Genomic DNA, 24,316 nt, shown 5'->3' on the forward strand with positions numbered 1-24,316 from the left:
TATTATAATCTTGCACATATTTTACATAAAAGCATTTTCCTTTACAATGAGGTGTATTTGAACCCAACCAACAAACCTAGATTTGCTCCAAAATTTTCCTGGTTTTCAATCATTCTTGGACTTTCACCCATCAAGTTTTGCTTTTGTAACATGGAGAAGGCATTGACATTCCTCACTTGAGCACTTGAGCCCACAGGACTGTCCAAGGACATGGCTCTGGTGAAAGGTGGGCGGGCCGTCTGCACGGACTGGGGACTCCTCATACCTGCTGAAGAATCACATTTTTAGTACATAGTTAGGACCTTTTACAGGAAAAGCCAAACATGGTTCCCTTTTGACCTAGACATAAAAAGGCTCGTTTTAATGCACGTTCTATAATGAACCACGTTTTTAGCATTTGGAAACACACTAGTATTACAGACTCCTTGATATATACAAGTGACTTGCCCAGCCTTCGGCTAACTCCGACATGGAGATAGAAACAAGTCAAATGTTTTTGTTTGGAACATGTTGAATCCAGCAACAGTATGTTTCTGAGCAGAGTCTACACGGGCTAATTAACCCAGAAATCACTGTGCTGAACAGCTAATAGTGCCAGTGGCCTCCCATGTTCTTGTACTTGGTTTCACATTTGTCATTATCCATGTTTCACCTTCATTTCCCTCAGCAGTCTATTGCCTTATCCAACCAAGAGATGACCAGCGTCGTAAAAGAAAGTGGCAACTGCGGTGACGCAGGTCTGTTAGCAAGGTTATCTTTCCCTTCTACACAGCTTCCTGCTAAGGAAGGGCGTTCCTTTCAATGTCAAGGAGGAGCACAGATTAAAATTTGCAGGCCACAAGATGGTTTTGCTCAGAATAAGTAGGAATTCAAAAGCTTGCCACCAATCCCATACTATTTCCCTAGTTATCTGTAAGGAACAAAAATTCAATTTTAATTTACTGAGAAATCTATGTTAGGCAAACTCAGAAGAAACCATAAAATAAAGAACTGATGTTAACCTTATTCATTGTGTAAATAGCAGACCAGTGCTGTCAAGCGAGTCAGTGATATACATAATAGCTTATGAAAGCATAAGTATCTATTTTATATTACCTTTGTCCTTGAAGATCTAGGAGATCAAGAAAGTATTCTCTAAGGATTTGAGGATGCATTATGTTTACACCAGGTAAGAAGAAAATCCTGATTTTAAAAGCAAAGAGGTATTAAATGAAATTCCTTACCCAATAGGGCATTTCCTTGAAATAATGCTTGCTTTGTTCCAAGGTTATTTCCATTTGCAGACATAGCATTATTGTAAAACTCTGAACTAGTCAGATCACCTAGAATTGCATCCAAATTATCCAAGTCTCCACTCATCTGAAAAAGAAGCAGTAAAATAGCAAGGTGATTCACTACCTTATGGCTGTTCTTCAGCTTTCATTTAGATCCTTGTTAATCTTAAACGGTATAACTGAAAGACAAATGTTTTAGTTCACTGACAGTACCTTGGGCTATCTCTCCAGATATCATTTAGCTACGTTTTTAGAGTGTTTTGCTTAACTAATTTTAAGAATTGGAAGAAACTGGAAATACACATAAATAATAAGAGAAGTACTTTACAATATAAACATTTCAGTCATTACAAATTACAAACATAAAAACACTAATGATGGCAAACAACATCAAGAACAGGTACCATTCAGTGATAAGCAAGTTATTAGACAGAAAAAGCCTTGTTTAATCCCTGGTAAACAAAACACATGGAAAGTACCCACAGATTTTTGTGGTCAAGGTAAGAATTAATCTTTCAAAATTTGTCTTTAAATCAGATGTGATTTTAACAGAAAAAGGACTGCCTATATAGAGGACTCATATCCCCATAAAACAAGATCCTCCAAATAAGTTAATTAGACCTCAGGAGCAACTACCACAACTATACTCTGGGTACTGTAACACAGTTGATAGTAACTTTTCTGTAAGTGGTACTCCAAAAAGAGTTTTAGGGTGTTTCATTTCTAGCCAGCCATTAGCTATAAAAATTGTGCTGGGAAATCCCAGTTCTAAAATCTCAACACATTTTCATTAAACTCTGCCATATTGACCAGTATTATGTACTCTGAAGCAGATCAAAATGTGACTTGGGAACTAAACACAAAAGAAGTATTATCTATGCATTAAAATTTTAAGAACAAGCATCCCTAACAAGTGTACCACTGCTTTCAGAGGTGGTGTTCCATGGTGATCTGATTTGCGATATCATGGCGTTTCTTGGAATTTCAACTCTACAAACACTGGAACAAATAAACAGACCTATATTTTTGAATGTTGAATATCTATGTATTTGGAACAACTTTCTCCCTCACTTAAGGAAAAAAAGAAATGTTAAAACCAATGACTGAACTAAAACCAATCTCTAGCTATTTTAAGTATTACACATTTTTGTGTATTCTTTGTATTTTCAAAACAAAATCATGTAAGTTTTACCTTTTGATATCAGAAGCAGTTAAAGCTCCACTTCCTAATAAGCCATAAAAATAAGCACGTGCTATGTGAAATTCCAGGTTTTAAAGATCTGATTTTAAGGAATAATTTGCAAATATATGCTACCTTAATCATACCATACCTTGATGATGACCTTAGTCCGGGACTTCAGTACACCACATCTGCTTAAGTAGCAGTTCTCTTGATTTGTGCTTTTTCAGTCACAGCAAAACCTGAGTATATCCTTTCACACAATTTACACAGAACTTTCTTAGAAATGTTTACACACACATACTAAAAATGTTCTATTCCTAGTCATTCACTGTAATGCTGGATTGTTCACTATCATCATTTTACATCATACTGTACCTCTTCCGTTGGCTCCATTTTTATTTTCATCTGTTTTTCTTGACTCGAAGTAGGAATTGTAGAACTACTGCACTGTCCCATTTTATTATCCACACTTTCTACTTTAGGTTTCAACTCTTTGGAAAGTGGATCCTTAACATCATCTTTATCCAACAGATATCTCAGTAAAGCATTGTTTTCCTTCTTCTTTGGGCTCAGTTGCTCCTGTTTGACAGTGCCTTCCCCACAGGGGGCTGTATTACTAGCATCATGATAGGTGTCTTTACCAGTAGCTTCAGCTGTGATCTTGGCTACCTCTGCAGGAGAATTACCATTCTGCAACAACTTATGCAAAATCCTATGCTTCTCCTGTAGGAGTGAGCCATGCATGTTTGAGGAGGAAGATACCCCTCCAGATGTCGATGAGGAAACTCCTGAAGGACTGGTAACATTGGTAGAAGATTCTTTACAATTGGAGTCTAAAGGTGAGTTTGATGCTGTAGAATGTCCTCTTTCATCTGAGGAGCATGTGAGTAGCTGAAGCAGTTTTTTATGCCCTTTGCTTTCAGATGGTCCTCTCTGACTTTCAGGTGCCTCCAGATTTCCCTCTTTACTATCTTTTTCACTGAGGAGATCCCTGCTGTTTGACTGGCAGATGGAACTTTCCACTTGGTTCTGTTCACAGTACAAAGCAGAAGGGCTTTTGGAGTCCTGGGTACTTGTTTTACTTTGCTGAGCTATGTTCATGTTTGGGGAATTATCCAATTTTGGACCCGGTGAAGAAAGTGTTGATAAAAGCGAAGTTCCAACACCCTCACTAATGGCTTGAAGAGCACTAAGAGAACTGCTAGAGAAGGTGCTGTTGCCGGTGTTGCTGGCAGATCCCATTGGAGAGTGCATACCTGTATCACATGACAGATATCAGACTTATTAGATTACAGTATGGTCTGTGTCTACCTTTCCTTTGATTATGCACAACTGCCACACTGGGCTAATTATTTTAAAATAAATGTTTACAATGACATAAGGTATACTACCTTTAAGTAACACATACAAGGTCATGAAAAACTGCTAGAAAGGATGAAAGACTGAATTCAGATAAAAGTGAGAAAAGATAGCTTAAAAAAAAATACAAGCTTATAACAAAAATAAAATACCTGTAACTGGAGAAAACTGGTGTGAACTCATTTTTGGACTCCCTCGATTCCTAGGAGATATCATTAGATTCTGTTGGTTGGAAGTTAAACCAGGACTGCCATGTGGTGGACTATTTACGTTTAACCCATAGGTGTTGTTCTGATAAGCAGAAGACTGCATTCCAGGTCCAGAGCTCACCGGCCCCATACTACCAGGGCCTCCATATCGAGTGCTGCTCAGCTGACCCACCGCATTGGCATCTCCCATCCCATAGTTCCTGTTCTGCACTGGCATGCCTTGACCAGGTGACACATTCATAAGACCACCAACAGAATTTGTGTTTCCAGCCACGGGTGTTCTGATGTTTTGCCCAACTGCGTTAGGAGTTGACCGATATCCATTTTGTTCTCTGCAAGTACAACAACATCCCCAGAATGCCCAAGAAAACAAATTAAAGCCTTATTTGTAATCAAGTGTTTCAAAGACAGAATAACATTATTAATTAATTTCCCAACTATTTTTTCAAAAAGAGCAGTGAGAATTCAAGCTTCCACAAGAGCAGAGCTAAGTACTGCCACTTATTTATTCATTAGAGAAGCGCTCGGTCCTTTAGGTGATATAAGTTAAAGTACATACAGTATTGCCCGTTCAAAAGGCTTTCAACAGTCATCAGATTTATCAGTTTAAACATCTTCCTTCTTTTACCCCCTTCCTGAGCCAATGCATGACAGCATTCTACTGTGCACACTAACGATGCCCTGAACAACCTATTTTTCAGCATCTGGAGGCACTTTAAATGCCAGAAGCAGATAGATTCTCTCCAGAGTGGCATTTCAATTATTCTTGTAATCAACGAGAACAGGTCACAGGAAGTGCTATTTAAGGTATGTTTAACTTTGAGTCACCAATGATGCATCTGAGGGGGTTTTGTTGTCCTTTTAATTGGTCTGCAATTAAAAAGAGTAAGATAAAGCATGTAACTGAGCATTTCTATTTTCCATGTTTCATCACTATAAATGCTAATTGAGAAACATAATGAAGACATAGTAGAGGCTCCATGCAGGTACTGAGGAAAAACCTCTCTTTTGACTGCAACTGCCTTTCTGCCACACAGTTAAGTTGGGAGTGTCCTATTCGTGACACATTTATTCATACGCTGTGCTAATCTGCTTGCCAAGTTATTATTCTTCTGTTTGAGGTTTAACCAGATAAAATATTTTGGTATCCTATTTTTTTTGGGTATCTTCAAGGTCAGGTATATTTTTAAAAGCTATGACACTTAGATAACAGATACCACTGATTTTTACCTTTGAAGAAAGTGGGTAGAGACAAATCCATGGCGGTCATTAGTTACAGGATTTCGAAATAGTTTACTCTTTGTTTGCGCTGTCACTATAGTACCATCGGCTAAAGAAAACCGATACAATGGTGTTTCAGCATGACCTTGGGTATAAGCTGTAAAGGAAATATACAAATATAGTTCATATTTAAAACCAAAAAAAATTATTAATATGCACTCTACAGAATTTTAACACACAGTCTTTAAAAAAAAAATCAAATACACACGCACAAGATAGATATTCAGAGAAAGGAAGTATTCCACATTTTCTGCTAAGCAGACAGATAATAAAAGCAAACAACATTACTTTTGTGCTGTACTGTTCTGTGCTCACCATGCACGGCTGTCAAAGTTCCACATTTGTTAACAGACTTCCACAGCTAGGCTAGTAGGTTTCCATGGTTCTTCTTCGAGGAGACACACTAATCAACACTTAAATATTAATTGTACTAAACTATACAGGCAAACTAACATGAAACAGAAATGAAACTTGGAAGCCTTCAAATGAAGTGTTTTAAAGTTTAAATGCTTTAATTCAATCAAAAAGATGTAGAATCCGTTGCTTTTAATCTGAGCTCCAAGTTTCTCATTAATTTAGGATTTATTTCATCAGTTAAGTAGAGTACTTCCAACAGCACAGAAACTCCATTTTCTATCAGAATGAGTTTCTTTTTATTAAACATCCCTTCTACTTGAAATGCTTTGTGAATCCTACAAAAAGACTGGAGTTCAAAAAACTTAGAAAATGCTATCTTTCTTACTGAAGACAGTGGCTGCACTTCATTTTATCTATCAAGGTTATCAAATTAGCATTTCAAAATACATAACATAGGAACACTGAAAATATTATGTCTTTGTGTCTTGAACAAGAAAAAGGCATCAATACAATTGTTACCACTTTTAGTGAGCTAGCCTTTAACAAAAGAAAGAACAAAGTAAAATTAAAAGAAACTCAAACTGATGTTAAACAAAAATAACAAGCTAATGATAATTAAGGATTACATGTTATTACAGAAATATAGCTGCCACTGTCATTACTATATCCATCTGTGGAAAAACAGCTTGCTTCAGGCTCCCAGATCATGTCTCTGATATGTTCCATGAAAATTATCAAAACAGACACATTAAAAAACCAAATTAATTTCCATCAGAGTTCCTATTTCTCAAGGTCATCTTCCTTCAGCTTTTAAGTATGAGTCACAGCAATTAACACTAACAAAAAATGTGAACATAGGCAGAATTTAGCATTATTTTTTTTTCCAGAAAAAAAAAATGTAGTCATTAGGAAAAGCAGCAGGATCAAATATTGCAAACAGATTTTTACCTTCATGATAGTGGCGTTTGTTTGACCATGACTGCCCATCATTATGGCATAAGAACCTCTGAATACACCGACGAATTATATCTTCAAAGCCAGGTCTCATGGAAGACCGTAATGAGTTTGTATCAATGTTGACAAGTTTGCCTGTAACAGGAAATAAAATAGACCAGTCTCTGATTACAGGCACCCAAAAGATGCACGCACAGTAAAATTTTCAAGAACACTGACCACAAACTACATCCACAAATGAACATCATAAACACTAACTGGCACCTGAAAAAGCTGCACCTCGATTATATAAGTATTTTAATTTAAACAGCATAAACCACTTTAAACGTTAGCTCATGTACTGTATAAAAATACAAGCATTCTAAAGAACTTTCATCGGCTTCAGTTATGATTTAAAATATTTCTTATGTGTAAAGGAAAGCACAATGACAACCACTTGAAATGTTGCCAAGCTAAAACACAAGTAATGCTTTATGCCAAGCTGCCAAGCAATTGCAAACTAGCACAGAGACAGAAAACGTTTCCCACAGTTGTTATTATACACCACTGCCAACACGGGTTTATTGCAAAAACCAACTGGGAATTCTCAGTATGAATTCTGCTAGTCACTACAGAGACACAATGTATACACACATACTTGATTCATTTAAAACAAGAGCATGCATGCAAAAAAAAAAAAGATACCTTCATACCTTCATCTTGGGTACACTTCTCACCTGAAAGATCATGTCTTGTAATAAAGCTCTCTGGATTTGCTGGAAATACCCTTTCTGCAGTAGTGATACGACGTGCCACACAAATCATACAGGACTGCAAATCTGTATTTAAAAAAATGGTTTTTCTTTAATTTCCCTCTTGTTTTATTCTATTAAAGCATCTAATAAAAAAAATCTAATACCTGGTGTCTTCCACTGTTAAAATGGAAGTATACACAATAAAAATTGAAGTTTTTGCATTCTGTTCCTTCTTACTCGAAAAAAAGAGATTGCAGAAGCTATAGATTTCATAACACACATCAAATACCAGAACACTTTACTCAGAGATTTCTTTTGAGCACAGCAATTCCATAATGTTTCCTACCTTCCCCCTCTTCCATCATAGCTCTTGGCTGAGATAAAGCAAAGCACTGCATAGTTTCATATCTTTGACGTAGATCCTGGTGGCTGCCTACATCTTCCAAAAGATCATGAGAGGTTTTCACCATCATCCGGCAATTGAATGTATGACTCTTCTGCCTGGGTGTTTCATTGGTCCAAGTAACTCCATTAACTTAAAAGAATGCAGTAAGAATTACTAAGGATTTTCAGATAAAATCAATCCATACCTCATTTTTCTTAATTTAGATACCCTGTTCCTAGCTTAGAGAGATTAAACAATATTTTTAAGGTGCCTTCTCAATATACCACCTGTTTTACACCTTGCTATAAAACAACCAAGTAAAAAAACCTCTTTCCCTTATGTAACGCTTTCAGTCACTTGAAGGAGAGATGAAAAGTCTTTCACATATTTAAAAATAATCAGTACCCTCAGCCGGTCTTGTGGCATTAGCAAACATGTTCCTTTAGTATCTTTGGTTAAAGTTACAGTTCAACAAATTGCAAAGGCTAAACACAGCGTGAATTTCCAACACATATATTTGTGGTGCTGTGCTTTAGTAAGAACACTAATGTCTTTTGAGATGAATATATTTTTCTAGTCAAATATTCTTTGGATAAGCATTTGTTTTGAAAAGTTTTTTTCATCTCTGATTGTTTTCACCAGTAACAGTGCAGTAAGTCAACTTTTATTACCTGAAGATTTAGGTAAGTTTTTAAGAAAGTCCTTCCGGTCCTCTTCATGCAAGATGCCGTAGACACTTGTGTTCACCAAATCTTCTTGTTTATATTGCAGATACTGGGTAACATTTTCTGACACAAATACTATGTTCCCATCTCGATTTACAACAAACAGGAATCCATCCAATGCCTAAATATTAACATGACAACAGATCATATAAGACACCACCTAACTGTGACCATAATTTAGTTTAAGAACTATGTAGGTGATAAATGTCCAGTTGCAATACATGCATCCTTTTCAAGGGTAGAGCTGTAGTTTTACATTTTTCTCTGAGAAAAACTGTGTTTGGCAAGGAGCGATTTCAGTATTAAAAATTAATCTGTTCATTTGTTATTCCATTGAGCTCTTTCGCTGTGCTAACCAGCCTTCTTGTTTCATTCTTGCTTTATTTGAACACAAGATAATGAATTTATAACGTTATTTCAATAGCTGGCAAATTGAAACAAGAAGAAATTCAGTATGAACAAGTAGTAAAACATGAAGACATTTCCTCCTGCAAGCAATAAGAGGGTCTATTTATATCTTAAAATACCATATTTTCTTTACTCAACAAAAAAAATATCCATGTAAAACAAGTAAGTTACAAACATGCTTTTCAAAGGACTTGTAAATGTGGGACTGGTTTTCAAGGCTTAAAGAAAAGGTATCTGCTATGCACCTTTAAATACAATTATTTTCAGGTTATTACCTGATGGCAACGCTTGTTTAGAATGCTTCACAGTTTAGTAACACAAGCCCCAAGACACATCACAAACCTCTAGCCTTTGCAAAACCTCATCCATTTATTTTAATGTCTATGCCCTAAAAAAACTATTCCTTGCGTTACAAAGCACTGCTTCAGAAGTAGTTTGCTAATGGCTACTGGACACTGGAGAAAGTAAAGCACAAGAACATGAGAAAAAGCAAAATGTTTTTCTTCTCTTTCCTTCAGAGAACTTCAGCAAAATTGAGAAAACCTCATAGATTTTATTCCTGACCCTTTCAAACACAGTCCTGTATAGTTCTTGCATACTATTCCTTACTATAGGATTGCAGGCTTTGTTGCAACTTTTTCACCTGCCGTAAGCATTTGCTTCCATAGGGATTTACTAGGGTCTAATTTGTACTTGCCTGTAATAAAAGAGGTCCCAACGAATCCTTATCAATAACTCCTTGACCCGTAGAAGATACATCAGCTTTCTGAACATCATCATCATTAGAAATTGCTTTTCCTGAAACCCAAAAGACACATTTCAGTAAAGCAATGTTTTACACAAAGACTACATTTCAATATTACAAGCCGGACTCTAGGAAGCATGCGAATAAAGGCAAAGAAAAGCACGAATGAGAAAGGTGGTGTCTATTTAATTGTTTGATCCCAAACTAAATGTATTTTAAGTATAATAGAGTCCAATACTGTTTAGGAAGGGTGTCTTAAACAGCACAAGAAAACAAAGCGAAGTGCATAAAAACATAATAGGGGAAAATAGCGATAAAAATCAATATATTTGATTGGAGGTGTGCCCTGTAAGAATCTATGTATTTTTAAAGAAACTAGTCCAAAAGTATGAAACTCTCTTTAAGCATGAAGTCCCTTCAAATAAAAGACAAGAGAACGTGCCTTTCATAGCAGTGGGTATTGGGGTATTGTACCAGCAGATAGTATTAGTTTGGCTGTGGCCTAGCCTAAGCTTTCCTACCGTTTTCAGGAAACTGATAAGAAAGGCCATGCAAAGTTTTAAAGCCCTTATTTCCAATAAAAGTAGTGGTAAATACTTGCTTCTTTTGAAACGGAAAATTATTTAAGGCATAATAAAGGTCTGGGGTAAGTCAGAGTCTGAAGACTTTCTCAGTTACACGCTGTTGTGAAAAACCCTACTCGATTTCCCAAGTAACTGCTACTTTGGAAAAGGAATCACAAGAAAATTACATTATTTTGGCTTAGCAGGGAACCGTACCTTGCTCCTTTATCTGTCGAATCTGTCTCACAGTTTCTTTTAAAATAGCACATTTGTCTGGCTTGACATTGAAGTTGTCAATGTCACTGAGATTAGCAGATATCAGTTCAGCCAGTTCTTCAATGTATTTGCTTTCCTGCTCACGTCGACGCTTCTCACCGCTGCAGGTCAGACTAGGAACCAAAAACATCATTTCTTATACTTACATACCATCATATGCAAAAGCTGCGCTCGCTCTGTGAACTTTAACATACTGCATGTAACACCTACCTATCATACCTAGGTAATAGTTATTCTTCCAGCAAACATAAATCTGAACGGCATGTGTTATTTTACATTGTTGTTTGTTTTTTCTGGACTTTAAGAATTTTAAGTACAAATTTATCTTAAGAGGATGTGGGAAAGTTATTCATCAAAAAAATCCTCTTCTGATTATGACCAAATGTAATGAAAATAGTAATGCTGATACAGAAAGTATATTTTAACCCCAAAAATTACTTTAAATTTGCTCATAATTTTTAGATAAATGAGAGTGAATTTTAAAATTCTACAAAATCCTTTTGGTTTGCTTGCAACAAGATGACTACAGAAGGTGATACCTCAGAAATTTCTAGGCATCAGGAAAAAAATCCATTCTCAACGTCAAAGAAAAGCAGAATCCCAGACAACCTACTGCCCCTAGATAAAGCCTCCCTCTGAAATTCCTCTTCCCCCATAGATTAAAGACAGTCCCCACAGCCTAAACCAACAGAGAGAACAGTGTCACACACAGAGTATGCCAAGAGCAGGAGAAGACAGACTCAGGAGAAAGGGAAGAGGCAAGAACGGGCACACTGAGAGAACCAAAAGAGAATGAATATCCTTTGAGAAGAAACGACGGGAAAGAGTTAGGAAAGTCTGCATGGACCAACACTGGAGAAAATAAAAACATGACAAAGCAGGGGCTTGAAAGATAAAGCTAATGAAGGGTAAGTTACAAACTGAAAAGGAGAATTCCTGAATGGTCAGGGAGCCATTGGAGAAAGGGAAAGAGAAATCGGAATGGAGATAACTGGGATACAGTGGGAGAATTGAGGATCTCATACACAATCTATTGCATATTGGAAATAATTAGCATGACACAGTGAGGATGTATATAAAAGGGAGAAATATGAGTACATGTGACACCTGGTATTTTGTTGAAAAAAGACAAATTTAATGAAGTTTAATAATCTGTGGGAACAATGAAAGGATAATGCAGAATGCTTAATATGCAGTGGAAAACAATGAAGTTGGAGGAGGACAGAAAACTGAGTCCTTCAGATAAGGGTCTCCGTCAGAGTTGAGTGAGGGGCAGGAAGACAGCACAGAATGCCAAAACACAAGACGAACACACATAGAACTAGTCTAGAGAAAAGGAAGTCAAAGTAAGCGCTCAATCTATTGCAGTGCTCTGTGCTGACCACAACCACCTGAAATGAGACCTGCTCAATCAGCTACCAGACAGAAGACACTGCCTTTGAAATTTCTCTGAAGCAAGAAGCTTTTCTTTTTCTGGTTTTCAATCACAGCTTCCATCTGTATTCCTTATGTGTTCACTCTATAAGACTTCCACAAGAGTCTAATTATAGAGCTTAGTTCTTCAGCTTTGGCACAGCTACACACACAGCAGCAGTGTAGCAGCACAACCAAAGCTGGCCTAGAGAATTTTTAACAAAATGATTAGTTAGAACTTAACATTACATTGCAAAAAAAGGTTGAAAAATATTTTTTAAAATTCATAATACAAAATAGGAGAGAGGTCTATATAAACCTACCTTGCACCTGGTGTATCACAGGGCAATGGCTTGCGCTTCCTTGACTCATTGGTCAAGCTATCCAAGGAGTTTTCTCCTAACCCACTCATCTTGACCACGCATCAGCAACTAAAAGAAATAAAATAAGAATTGTTAATGAATCCCTCAAAATAATTCAAAACACAGAGAACTTACCCAGGTAATTATTTATTTCTATTTACAAGTATTTTTACTGGAAATCCATTCACCTTTTTTACCATTAAATATAGCATTTGGCTACCATTTTAATCTATTTTTTATTTTGCCAAAATATAGGTTTACAAAGCTTTCTATCAATGTAAGCAAAAATAGAAGTAAAAATGCATTTAATTTGATTCAGAGGTGTTTAAAATTTTGCTCAAATTTGTCTGAAAATAAGGGTTCTCAGTATTTTAATGTATGTTAAGATAATCAGAAAATAAAGTGGTAAATTCATATGTTATGTCAAAATGTAGTTAAATACTAAGGATAAAGTTAGATGCCATTAAAGAAAAAAATCCAAGTGATACTTTAAGGCAATGAAGGACAGGTGACCAGAACACCGAAAATACAAAAATGTTTAATAGAATTTCCTTTTCTGTATGTTCTCTTCTTTTCACATAATCTGACCACTGCAGCTACGAGTAACTGTCATCTTCAGAAGTAAATTAGGGGGTTTACAGAAGTTCCACAACAGTTGTAAAGAAAAAAATCTTGCATTTGAAATAAAGAATTACAAAGACTCCTAGCTGCATAACTACGGTCACGGACTGCACAGGTGAGAAGTTGGGTTTACATCTAAATACTCGATAAAAAATCAGCATGAATAAGACAAAACCCAATGCACAGAGAGACAGAAGAGCAACCCTGAAGATTTTTATTCACTCATATATTCCTCCAGGGCAAAACCCCCTCAAATACATTTATAGCATCCCATCATACATGAAGTCCAAGACGAATAAACCGTGACACCACTAGATGACAGTGCAGCACTGAACAACTGCCTTTTTCTTCAATTAAGCAGCTGAATGACAAAATACTCACTGAACAAGTAAGCACTTTCAAAAACAGATTACAGAAAGAGGCTATGATCATGCAAAAAGCAGTTGATTGTCTGAAGCTGACACAAACAGAGCGGATGACTCCCAAGGTCTCACACCCACAGCCCTCCCCAGAGCCGTTCTGTAGGTGACACACGCACACACTCCAGGACTGGCACTTCCCCCCTGTCACCGCATTCCCATGCAGAGTGGAGAGCTGCAGCGTTAAGAGCTGCTGCAGAAAGGAAGAGCTTAAAATACAAGAGGTAAGGATAGCTCAGGAAGGGTGTAGGCATGGCAAGGATGTCAGAAGACAAGAGTAAACTCTGTTTCAGAGGAGGAAAGATTTAAAATACATTAAATAGTTGAAAGTTTGAGCTAGGACAGGCATGTCACCAAAATGTATTTTTGCAGGCAACAGGGCTGCATTAAATGATTTAGAATGGAAATGTCATTTCTGGTTTAACACCTACCTGCACCGACAGATAACTCAGTGAAAAAAAAGAAAATTAAAATTAAAAACCAAAAGAAAACCAAAATTACTATACTACATCTCAGAAACATGGTATATATATCAGGGAACACAACCCTCCTATTTAAGAAAACCTTTCAGTGCCCTAATATAGACCCTTGGAGAAGGAAGGACGGGAAAAAAATCAGGTGATTTGTGCAGGTTGCTCCCCTACTATTACACCAAGTAGCTTATGGGGATTTATTCAGGCTTGAAGATGCTGAGCTCCTGCCCATGCATTTGCCTTTCCCCAGGAGTGCCATTACAGGCTGAGAAGGCATGTAATGCCTAGAAGAACCCTGTAACTCCTTAGCTAAGGAAATAACAGAAGCTGCTTCCCAATACAGATGGATTTACAGTACAAATTGTTAACAACCAAACTACTTTCCCTGCTACAGGAAATATTAGCAAAAGCAGGCATTATTGAGTGTGTTAATCATGAAAGAAATCACCAGTTAAAACGTACCAGGTGTTATATCTGTCCACTGTATTTGAACTTATGATTTATAATGGGCTGAAAAGACGTTCCAGAAAGAAATCCATTTTGGGGGTTCAAGGGAGTCTTCCTGAAGCCTATCATTATTTCAAAACACAGCTCCAAACCATTGCTTTCAAAAGTTAAAGCTCTGATGCATTTTTATATTAAAAGCCACAAAATTTAACATAGCCATCTTCACAAACTTACTTTCTGAGCTATCAGGCAACAGCACTATTTCTGGCTCATGAACCTACAATGATGGCTAGAAAGACCCCTCTGCCAGTTACACTGCACAGTGTTATCTACCTAAGCAAAGCCTATTCCCATTTTTAAGGGAAAGAATTACAGAGTTAAATTCTTTCTATTAATTGTGTAATTAAAATAAATCTACAAATTTGCTTTATTTGACTCAATGAATTGGAGCTGCATGTACAAGCTCAAAATGCAGATGGCAAACCTGAGGCATAGAAGGATCACTATCAGTGAGACTGCATTGGGAACTTGAACTATCCACACATACTATTATTCACCTTTTAACAAGATTTCTATGCAAGTATTTGGTTAAAATGCAAGGCACCACAGCAGATTGATTACACATGAGAATGAAGAAATGCAGAAACTAAATTCTATCCAGTGAGAAACTATTAGGTCTTTCAAAAATGTATCTGTTCCTAGTTTATATAACTTATAGAGAGAATTTTTTGGGACTGCCAAATTTGACACCAGGTGCTTTATGAAAAATAATTCTTATGTATATAATAATATGTAAATTTTTCCTACTCTGATGTCATCAGCACCAACAACTAATTTTAATTTCTCAATTAAACAGCCCATGTTACTCCTGTCTTAGAATACTTTCTCGTTTTCATCAAACATTTTAAAAAAATAAAAGCATTTTATGCTACACTTCATTTAGGTATTGAGAACAGATTACAAAGCCACATTTTGTTCTGTCCAATGTGATTTTCCAGAAAGTTATTTGGAAAAATAAAGCCTTAGCCCTTGCCAACAAATTTAAAGGTAAACATTCGTATGGAATAGAGAATGTTAAAAGTTGAATAGAAGCAAGGATGTCCAGAGTCCTCCAAAGTTCATATTTGAAACAAATTTGAGAAAAAACAAGATGACAAAAGAAACGGTTCAAAGTCTTCAAAGCAAGACATTGTTTAATTCCATCAGCTGTAGCAGTAACGAGCCACTGTACGCTGGTGTTCCTAACCCTCCCAGTGGAGTGGAACCGAGGGGAGCAATAGCTGGAGAAAAAGTTCCAAACTTTCCATTCAGGAACTCCATATTCTTAGTGAAAATTTGTTATTCCAAACTTATACTTCCCTCAAATACACACATATAAAAGGCATGATAGCTTTCCAGTGAAACTTCTGATTCAAAATATTCTTGAAACTATGAAAAGATTCTTCCATTATAAGACTGGCCACAGAAATAACTCATGTATTTACATAGACAGGAATCCACAAGAAAACAAACTTGGAAAACACACTTTCTGGCAGTAGTAAAGTCAGGTGGTTTTGGTTTTTTGTTTTTTCTTTTTTTCCCTCCCCTCCCTTTGTAAATTGTAGTTTTCAAAATGGTAAGGGAATAACTACGTACAGTCCAAATATGAAATCGGTTACTTACTTGTCCTTAGCAAACATTCAAGCACAGCATATTTTTCAGAGGACCTTCAGAATGAGAAGTCATTTGAAGTCACATCCTGAAAAACAAAAAAGGCTGCACTTTAAGTGCTCACTTTTCAATTTTTCTCATCTAATAGTAATAATCTTACCAAAAAGTAAACACTTGATAGTGAGATATTTTTATGTTAATTGAATTTAAAACTTGCTTATAACTCTATCTGTCATCTCTGCTATATGCTGAACAGCTGAGAAGTCTGTATGTTAACATCACAAACGCCACTCAGAAAGCCAGAACTCCTTTCACAAAACATACCTTTTTTTTTTTTTTACTTTAGAAGAATTAACAAAACTGTTGCAGACGCTTGATCTTAGTAACTTCAAAATCTTAATATAAAAGCTGCAGCCCCGAATCCGCTATTTCATAATTTATACTTGCCAGTCCTAATTTTAAGTGTGAAGCCACGCTAAGCCAGCCTGCGCACACTGCCTGGCACTGAACTACTACATGAAAAACCAGCAAACTGCTTTCAGAGCTATGAACACTCAGGTTTCTGTTACTTTGTTTTTCTATAAAACTCTAGGAATGACTAATCCATATTATCAAGCATTTTATAGAAGGTATGATTAAGTGTACTAATTAGTGTGATTCGGGGGTCTCTACAGAGAATTACAGTAACTTAGGAAAAGTTTTAAACAACAGCTGTGTAATTGAATTGATTTACTGAAAACTGCTCTAAGCACTATGTAAAGCAGAGGCTGTTCAAGCTAATTAGAAAAATAAACTGCTCTTGGGAAACATATGAGATGTTCACATGTAAGCACACACCATAGTCCTATCCAAAATCAAAAGTTTCAAAATTGATACTTCTACCCAGACTACCTACTAGGGAATCACTTGCAGGCAGGTAAAGGGGTTTTATTCAAGTAGCTCATTTCTTCAAAAATTAAACTTAAGCTTTTTATGTCAACTGGTGGCATGTGCATTCATCTGCTGTTTTAACCACCTCTTTGACAATGCTGATGGTAGCTTTATGTATATGCACTGGAATTACCAGTTAGAAGGTTGATTGACAATGTAGTCATGTAAGAGTAAGCATCAAGAGTAAACTGTCTCCTAATTAAAGACTTTGATAACACCATTCTATGCTAAACCAACCTCTGCTAATCATGGGAATCAGAACAAAAGCACAAAAAAAAAACCCTGAAAAAATAAGAAAACTTAAGATGTGGTATCAGAAACATAATGGAATATTTAGTCCTTCAGCTGTTCATTTCAGCAAAAATGCCGAACCTGACCTATGCTCAGCTCTACTGCTACTTATCTTCGCTGGGATGGTCTAGTACCCTGCAAAGGCTATTTTCTGACCTCTCCACCAGATAGAATTTATGAAACAAAACAGGAGTGTAAATTACATTCACTGTTCAGTTTCACATGTAGGGGTTTTTCCTCAAATTTATACAACTTGATAAAACAGTGCATGCACCTGCACAAAAAGAGGCTCGGTTCACCAGAATCACAAACGAGTCTCACTGAGAAGCTGACCTATGCAGGGGAAATGAACAGCACAAAATCACTTTCAGGTGAGAGACTATCAAAAGGATTCTGTACAACTGGAAATGTAAGGGAAAAGAAGAACCCTGAAAACGCATAAAACCACATCAAAATCTTAACACTATTTAAATTTGTTTTAGAACATTCCCCTTATTTTCCTCTCAAGTAAATATTCATTCCATGGATATCAGTATCTGAGCTGTTCAAACAGAAGGTGGAATCCAACTTCTCAAAGAAGTACTACAGGAAAGTAACTAAATAATAATTTTCTGGCTATTCCAAAGGCTCTTGAAGGGTTAGAAAAGCATTTAGAGTAGCATTTGCACTGATTTGGTCTGGCCAAGGACTGCAGAGGGCCATCCCGTTATGAGAACTGTCAACTAGCAGGGCAACCTAGACAGATATTCTAAATTCTGTTCTACAGAGCAGGATGAAGTTAAACCAACCTGAAGTAGGGATGAAAACCCTACTCAGTAAACAAAATAAAAAGTTAATACCAAATACGCTACTTCATATTTTTGCCATATATGAAAAGTAAATTAGACCTCGTTACTACTACTATGAATAAAACAGGATATTAAAATTCTCTAATCTAATAAGTCATTACATTGCTACCATCTATGACATTTAAATGAAAAATAAAGCACATGCCTCTGGTTCAATAACACTCAGTCTTTTCTTACTAAGGAAAGCCCACACTCTTACATATCGAAAGCTAACCATTCAGCTCTGTTTTCCCTGTTCTAAACCTACATGCTTCCTCTTCTGAGCGCAGAGGTAGCAGCCAACTTCTTAACTTTTAAAATACACAACTATCTTATTTCAACACCGTTTTCTGTTCTACTTCACGCACATTAGTTCGGGTTCCTAGAGTGCACAGGCCTGCACTAATCAATTGCCAATGTCAGAGCCAGTAGTCCTCTAAAAAGCTGGTGCTTGGGGTTGCGCAGTCAGCTTCCCCGTCAGGTCTCACAGCAGCACCACTTTCAACACACGAGTGTCCCATTTCCTGTCTAAAAACTGCTCAACCAAAAAACAAGAGTGCTCACACAGAAGCATCGCTCGGCATGTTTTGATCTCAATGAGCTCAACACAGCGACCTTCGACTGATTTCCCCACTTCCAGGATGAGCTACAGAGATATGCAGTGTACATCACATAGAAACTAGGCATTCAATGTAGCCTGGCCACCAAATTGTAGCGTGCATACGGTCCAGTTTTCAATCCAGTTTTTAAAACACATAAAAGAAAGATTACATTAGTGTCTGGATGGGATAGCTAAGTGACAATCCATATTCTTGCCTGTGGGACAGACAACAATGTGACAGAGAGCTAAAGCCAGACTGGTTTTAAGGTTAAAAGTATCTTGTATATATAAATACATATATTCATAGTTAAACATGCCAGATATGGTGAACACAATTACTTTTTGAAAGAAGACATAAAAGGACTGTATTTGTAATCGTCCTTAAACATTTTAGAGATAATGAATGTGTCTGTTTAAAATAGAAATTAAATACAGTATACTAGACTCCAAACTACAATACATAAAACCAATCTGTATTTAAACCTCTGAGGAAGGGGAAAAACGCAGCAGCCAAAAAATGCCACTGACCCTTAAATACAGCTTTATGAATCCAAAAGTACGATGTACCAGACTACTGAAACAGATAAGGAGACCCAAGTACAATGAATTAATAAAGAGGTTTTGGTGTACTATAACTATTTTGTACCAAAAAGTCTCATCTTTTCAGACTAAAGCAGCTATACTCATACTAGGAGTCAATCAGCAAACTGTATTAACTGTACTGACACATCGTTATCCTAATCTAGCACTTCCATTAGTACAATAACTAAGAAAATACCATTCCAAACCATACTCATGTGATCATCCTCCTCAATTTGTTTTTCTCCACCCCCTCAGCTAAAAAGGTCATTTACCAGATAATAAACAACTGACTCAGACAGAGCCTTCACTGAATCAGGGCTGTCAGGGCGTTTTTTAAAGAAGGTGCCATCTATAATCTGGGAGCCAGTGAAGCACACCTTGTTGCAACACGCTAAATAATCTTAACTCAGCACACATCCTTTTTATATTATACGTTCCGTCTTAGGGAGACTATAATTCTTCAGGCCTTGTCAGGTTTCATTTACCAATTCCCCTGCAGTGTTTAGTAAGCACTATGCACTCCTGGGCTATTTTTCAGATATGACAATTAACTTGAGCCTTGTTCACTTTGCATGTATTAAAATGACAGCACATTTTCAGTTAAAGGATGGACAGAGGTGGAACACATTCAGTGTGTCTCCTGTTTCTCTGATAAATAATGCGTGTGCTCTATTTTTGGAATGTCATTACTTGTTAATGTGTTTCCTATACGTCGCTCGATACTGGTCTCAGTAATAGACATAGGACCCTGTTATAATGAATTAAATGTATGAAAAAGAGGGGCTCCAGCAAACTCACTGCTCTAAGAGAGACCACTCTTTATCCTTCTGCCTTCACCGCACGCTGACCAACACATGAAGGAGTGTCACCTGCCAGCTTCTGCACAAAGCACAAGGGTGCAGTGGTTACTGTATCTCGTGTGGGTCCAGAGCCACAGCCTATGCTCAGAACAAATGCTGTCCCCTTAACCCAGCTCCAAAAAGGCATCAAACTTATTGGGCAATATGTGTTTGTCGGGATATAGCTCCTGTAGGTATAAGGCAATGGGGCATGACGCAACCCCACGTCTACTTGCAGGACACTGGCAACAAGAACTGGTACACTCAGACACAGCTGATCAAAAAACACTGACGGTGGCCTTTAATCTTGACTAGTTTTCGACCTGCTGTACTGGGAGAGGTAATTTGGATTTTCAATACAGCTGATGGCACTGGTCAAGTGTTTTAAGAATCACAGAATCATAGAATAGACCTTAAAGATCATCCAGTTCCAACCCCTGCCACAGGCAGGGACATCCCACTAAATCAGGCTGCCCAAGGCCCATCCAACCTGGCCTTGAACAACTCCAGGGATGGGGCAGAATACAGAATATATTTATAGAATACAGTTTTAGAATGCTTCTAACACAGGTAAGTCCTTACAGACTTGTGCCCATAAGAGTCAGTAAACAGTTATTTTAAAAAATAATTTAAAAATTAATAAATACATATAAAATCTTTTCTATATATCCAGACACTTTAACAGCGGAAGAAACTCTCAGAAGTCAGTAGCTAACTGAAATACATACGGTCTTCTTAGGTTTCATATTAATATTTAATGAAGTTTTAAAAGCGGAAAACCCTTCTTCCCATCGTCCTTGCCAAAAACAGCAGGTACCATGGAAAAAGGACTGTACTGACCAGCGCACAAACCTTTCTACTATTACTAACAGCAGTAAAATTCTAAAAAACTAGCGAGATTTATATTAAAAGCATTCAATTTACAAGACAAAACACCTTGCCAGAGCTCACAGAGAATACCAAGACAACAGTACTCAAGAGTCACTTTCCAGCTCTACGCACATCTAAATTCAGAAGTGACCCCATGCCGTTTGACACATGACATAACCTACGTTTTAGTAAGGAGAATGTAAGCTGTACAATGCATCTCCACATACTGTAATATCACCTTAATTAGGAATTGCTTGAATTAACATATTTTGTTAACATGGAACTACATCATTGTCAATTATTTAAAGATTATTCCAAAGTACAAAATGTCTCTAAACTAGAAAAGGACATCAGCTAAGAGCCTTTGAACATAAAACCAGCAGTTTGACCATATAAATCTGAAAACATTTTTTAATCACTTCTAACTGTTCATGTTTTGGTTTTAAGTGGATATATTAGCTTTCCTGACAAAAGCCTGTGTCAAGCCTTACCAATATGCAACTTCAATTCTTACACGTTTTTGACCACTACACATTACAATAACATAATAACCTTTTCATTACCAACTTTAATCACTACCATTATCAAGAAAAAGCCCAATGCAAAGGGATGGTTGCCAGAAATGGAGTAATACTCATCTCAAATGCAAATACAAAGTGTTAACTACTAACTACTAGTAGATATTACACAGGATTCGTGGCACAACTTGTAAAATTGGGAGAACTGTATTCTATAGGAACAAAATCACGCATAAATATGGGATTTTTTTTTTTTTCTTACAGAATACAGTAGCTTCTGTGAGAAAACAGAGTGACTGAGATATTTTCCTACATGTTCTGGTAAAGATATGAGAGGTCTAACCTTAACAATAACTAAGGAATTAGTTTTCCCTTACACGGGAAGAAGCAACTTCCCAAAGACAGTTTCAATATAATAAGATTTCAATCTGAAAGTTTTCAGTAGCAACAACTATAATTTTCTTTAAGGCAGCTTTGCATTAACTGACACTGCAAAAGCAGAGAGTACTTACGCCATTCTTGGTGAAAACAGGAAACGTAATCGATTAAACTGCGTTTATGTCACTAAACACACATCATCCCTCTCCAGGCCATCAACAAGTCCACTCCCTTTCCAGAAGCTCTGAATGTGCCATCAGCAAGTCCATTCTCCTTCCCGAGTCTCCAAATGGGTTCACATACATCTCTGTACATTATACACATGCAATTTTTTTTGTTCTGTCGATCTACCCTACCAGTGTCTCATGAAAGAAATGTCTGCTTGCTGGATTTCTAGAGAGAGAGAACTTAAACACAACTATACTAATACAATTAGCATTAACTCATTTAGCACTATAGCATTCTTATAACTGCATCAGGCCCCATCATGCCAAAATCTGACTCATTTTACAGAGAACACAGTCTATATAAAACACATTTAGAGTGAAAGCAGTTCAAAATCAGAGCTTTCTAAAGCAGCATTTAAAAAATGGGCAAAATACCAGCTATTTCCTTGTAAAAGCCTGTCTATTGCAGGTTTAAATTTAGAGACAGAAGTCTTTCTACATTTGGATCAAAATCTCTAACAATACCAAAATGCCTTCCAACAAAGGGAAAAAATTACTGGTTTTGACAGAATGAAACATTTGCTGTACACACTATCAGTTTCTGACATGTGATCTCAACCAACTAGATGCCAAGCTTAATGCCAGCTTTCGAAGTTCTGCAAGTCATACTCAGAAAAGCATTCAAAACTGATGACTGTTGCATTTTCTACCTCTATTATCAGCAATAGATGTTCAACCCCAGTATTTCCAATTTAGTCTTTTAATCTTGTAAGTGAATTAAAAGTATTCATCAATTTAGCAGGTAAGGAGGCTGCCTTTAAGAAAACTGCTTATCTGAAGAAATAAACAATTCCAAGTGTCAAACTGCAGAGCAAAAAATATTTTTCATTAGACTTTCACAGCTGAAAAAAACCCATTCTAACTATACTGTTTGTATTGGCATATTTAAGAAGCAAGTATCTCAATTAAAAGCTGTATGCAACCTAGAATTTTTTGCAATCATTTAATCATAGTTTTGTTTCCACTGTTCTACTTTGGGCAACTGTTCATCTCAGGAAATCAGATGTGATCAATTGATGCTCCTGTGTCTTACACAGCATTGTCATTCATCATCCCACCATACCTTCAGTCTATCAGCCTGTTCACTTCATCTGCCATTTCCTAGCACCTGAATAATCACAAATTATTAAGAATAACAGAAGTTTATCAACAGCTGGAAATCGCAAATCCTTGAAAAGAACAGACCTGATGCTTGTATTTCTACACAGCTTTATCATATTTTGCCTTTGTGGAAGTACTGATGAACAGTAAAATATAATTGTTTCTCTACTCTTAGTGAGCCTCCTGGCAGATACTGTGAACTTCTAACAAAGCTAACCTTTGTTGGGTGGATGCTAGAAAAAAAGATCATTTTCAGCCAAGCTGACCAAATGAGATAAGTTCTTGCCATCAACATAAAGTGAAAACTCTTGAACATTAACTACATCAGATCAACTTCAACATTTACTGGAATGTCATGACCATCAACAGAAAGAGCCTCTTTGAGTCTGACCAATAAAAAGGAAACTTTCACTTTTATGAAGACCCCAAAATTGGGTCTAAAAAGCAATGCAGTGCTATAGTTCCAAAAATCTTTTATGTCAGTGTCTATGCAATAATCTTTTGTTCTGCATTTTTAAGAACACAATTTGTTACAGAATTAACAAATTTGTTTCTCATATTAACCTTGGAAAATTCCAGTCTCTCAAGACTTCTACAGCACAAATACCAAGAAAACGACCCAATATAATGCTTAATGAAATATTTTGGTTCCAGTCCTTATGATGCTTCAAAGCCAGATTTTATATTAGTAGCAGTTAGAGACAAGCAAATTAACAGAGAGAGATAAACCTTGCCAGCAGTGCTCTGGGTCAACAGCAGATAAGCTGAGACACAAGCCACCAAAAACATATTTAATGTAATTTCTGTCCCTCTTCCTACATACTCAAAGCCAGTTCTACAAAACGTACCATCGTCCCAACACTACCAAGTCTCTAGTACTGGACACAAGCATTAATTATCCTCTTAAAAAGAGCATGCCTGCTGCCATGAATTCACAGCCAGCTGAAATACACAACATTTCCACCGGCACAAATACTGAGGGAGCAGCGTTCTGTTGTTACAAAACAATAACAAAGTAAAACAACAATGAGGAGCAGCTTAAATAACTTCAGTAACATGTTTAAATTTAATCACAGCATCCTGTAAAACAGGCAGGAATGATGCTGTGTCTGTGGATTTTTTACCATTTGACTGCTCTTAACTCAAAAAATAGGAATAGGCAACAGGCAAAAGTCAGCTTACAGAAGTGATGAAGAGTGTGACCTGCTAGTATACTTTAAACAGAACACTAGTTTAACTGGAAAATAAAGCAGCTAACCATAAAAGGATGTTGGTAGGAGACAGTTCAGATACGTAGTGCAAAGCACAAACCAG

General features: G+C 36.8%; 1 protein-coding gene across 17 annotated transcripts in view; it reads right to left on the reverse strand.

Annotated features, from left to right (window-relative positions):
* The window catches only part of NCOA3 (nuclear receptor coactivator 3), a 79,966-nt gene that overhangs the window by 16,473 nt on the left and 39,177 nt on the right, over positions 1–24,316 (reverse strand). For 15 of the 17 annotated variants that reach the window (XR_008452650.1, XR_008452652.1, XR_008452654.1 and 12 more), the window contains exons 2-14: positions 15,851–15,926; positions 12,190–12,297; positions 10,394–10,566; positions 9,567–9,667; positions 8,408–8,582; positions 7,698–7,886; positions 7,334–7,435; positions 6,612–6,752; positions 5,256–5,403; positions 3,969–4,357; positions 2,833–3,713; positions 1,224–1,359; positions 77–268 (exon numbers count right to left, since the gene is read on the reverse strand). Coding sequence is in view for 8 of the 17 variants with exons in the window: in XM_054081803.1 (XP_053937778.1) it covers positions 77–268; positions 1,224–1,359; positions 2,833–3,713; positions 3,969–4,357; positions 5,256–5,403; positions 6,612–6,752; positions 7,334–7,435; positions 7,698–7,886; positions 8,408–8,582; positions 9,567–9,667; positions 10,394–10,566; positions 12,190–12,278 (2,716 nt within the window). In the remaining 9 variants the exon portion in view is untranslated. The remainder of the gene's footprint in view (positions 1–76; positions 269–1,223; positions 1,360–2,832; positions 3,714–3,968; positions 4,358–5,255; positions 5,404–6,611; positions 6,753–7,333; positions 7,436–7,697; positions 7,887–8,407; positions 8,583–9,566; positions 9,668–10,393; positions 10,567–12,189; positions 12,298–15,850; positions 15,927–24,316) is intronic. The other 2 variants (XM_054081801.1, XM_054081800.1) reach the window with 1 other exon arrangement.

This window comes from Cuculus canorus, chromosome 16, assembly GCF_017976375.1.
Source record: "Cuculus canorus isolate bCucCan1 chromosome 16, bCucCan1.pri, whole genome shotgun sequence".
In the NCBI taxonomy this organism is placed as follows: Eukaryota; Metazoa; Chordata; class Aves; order Cuculiformes; family Cuculidae; genus Cuculus; species Cuculus canorus.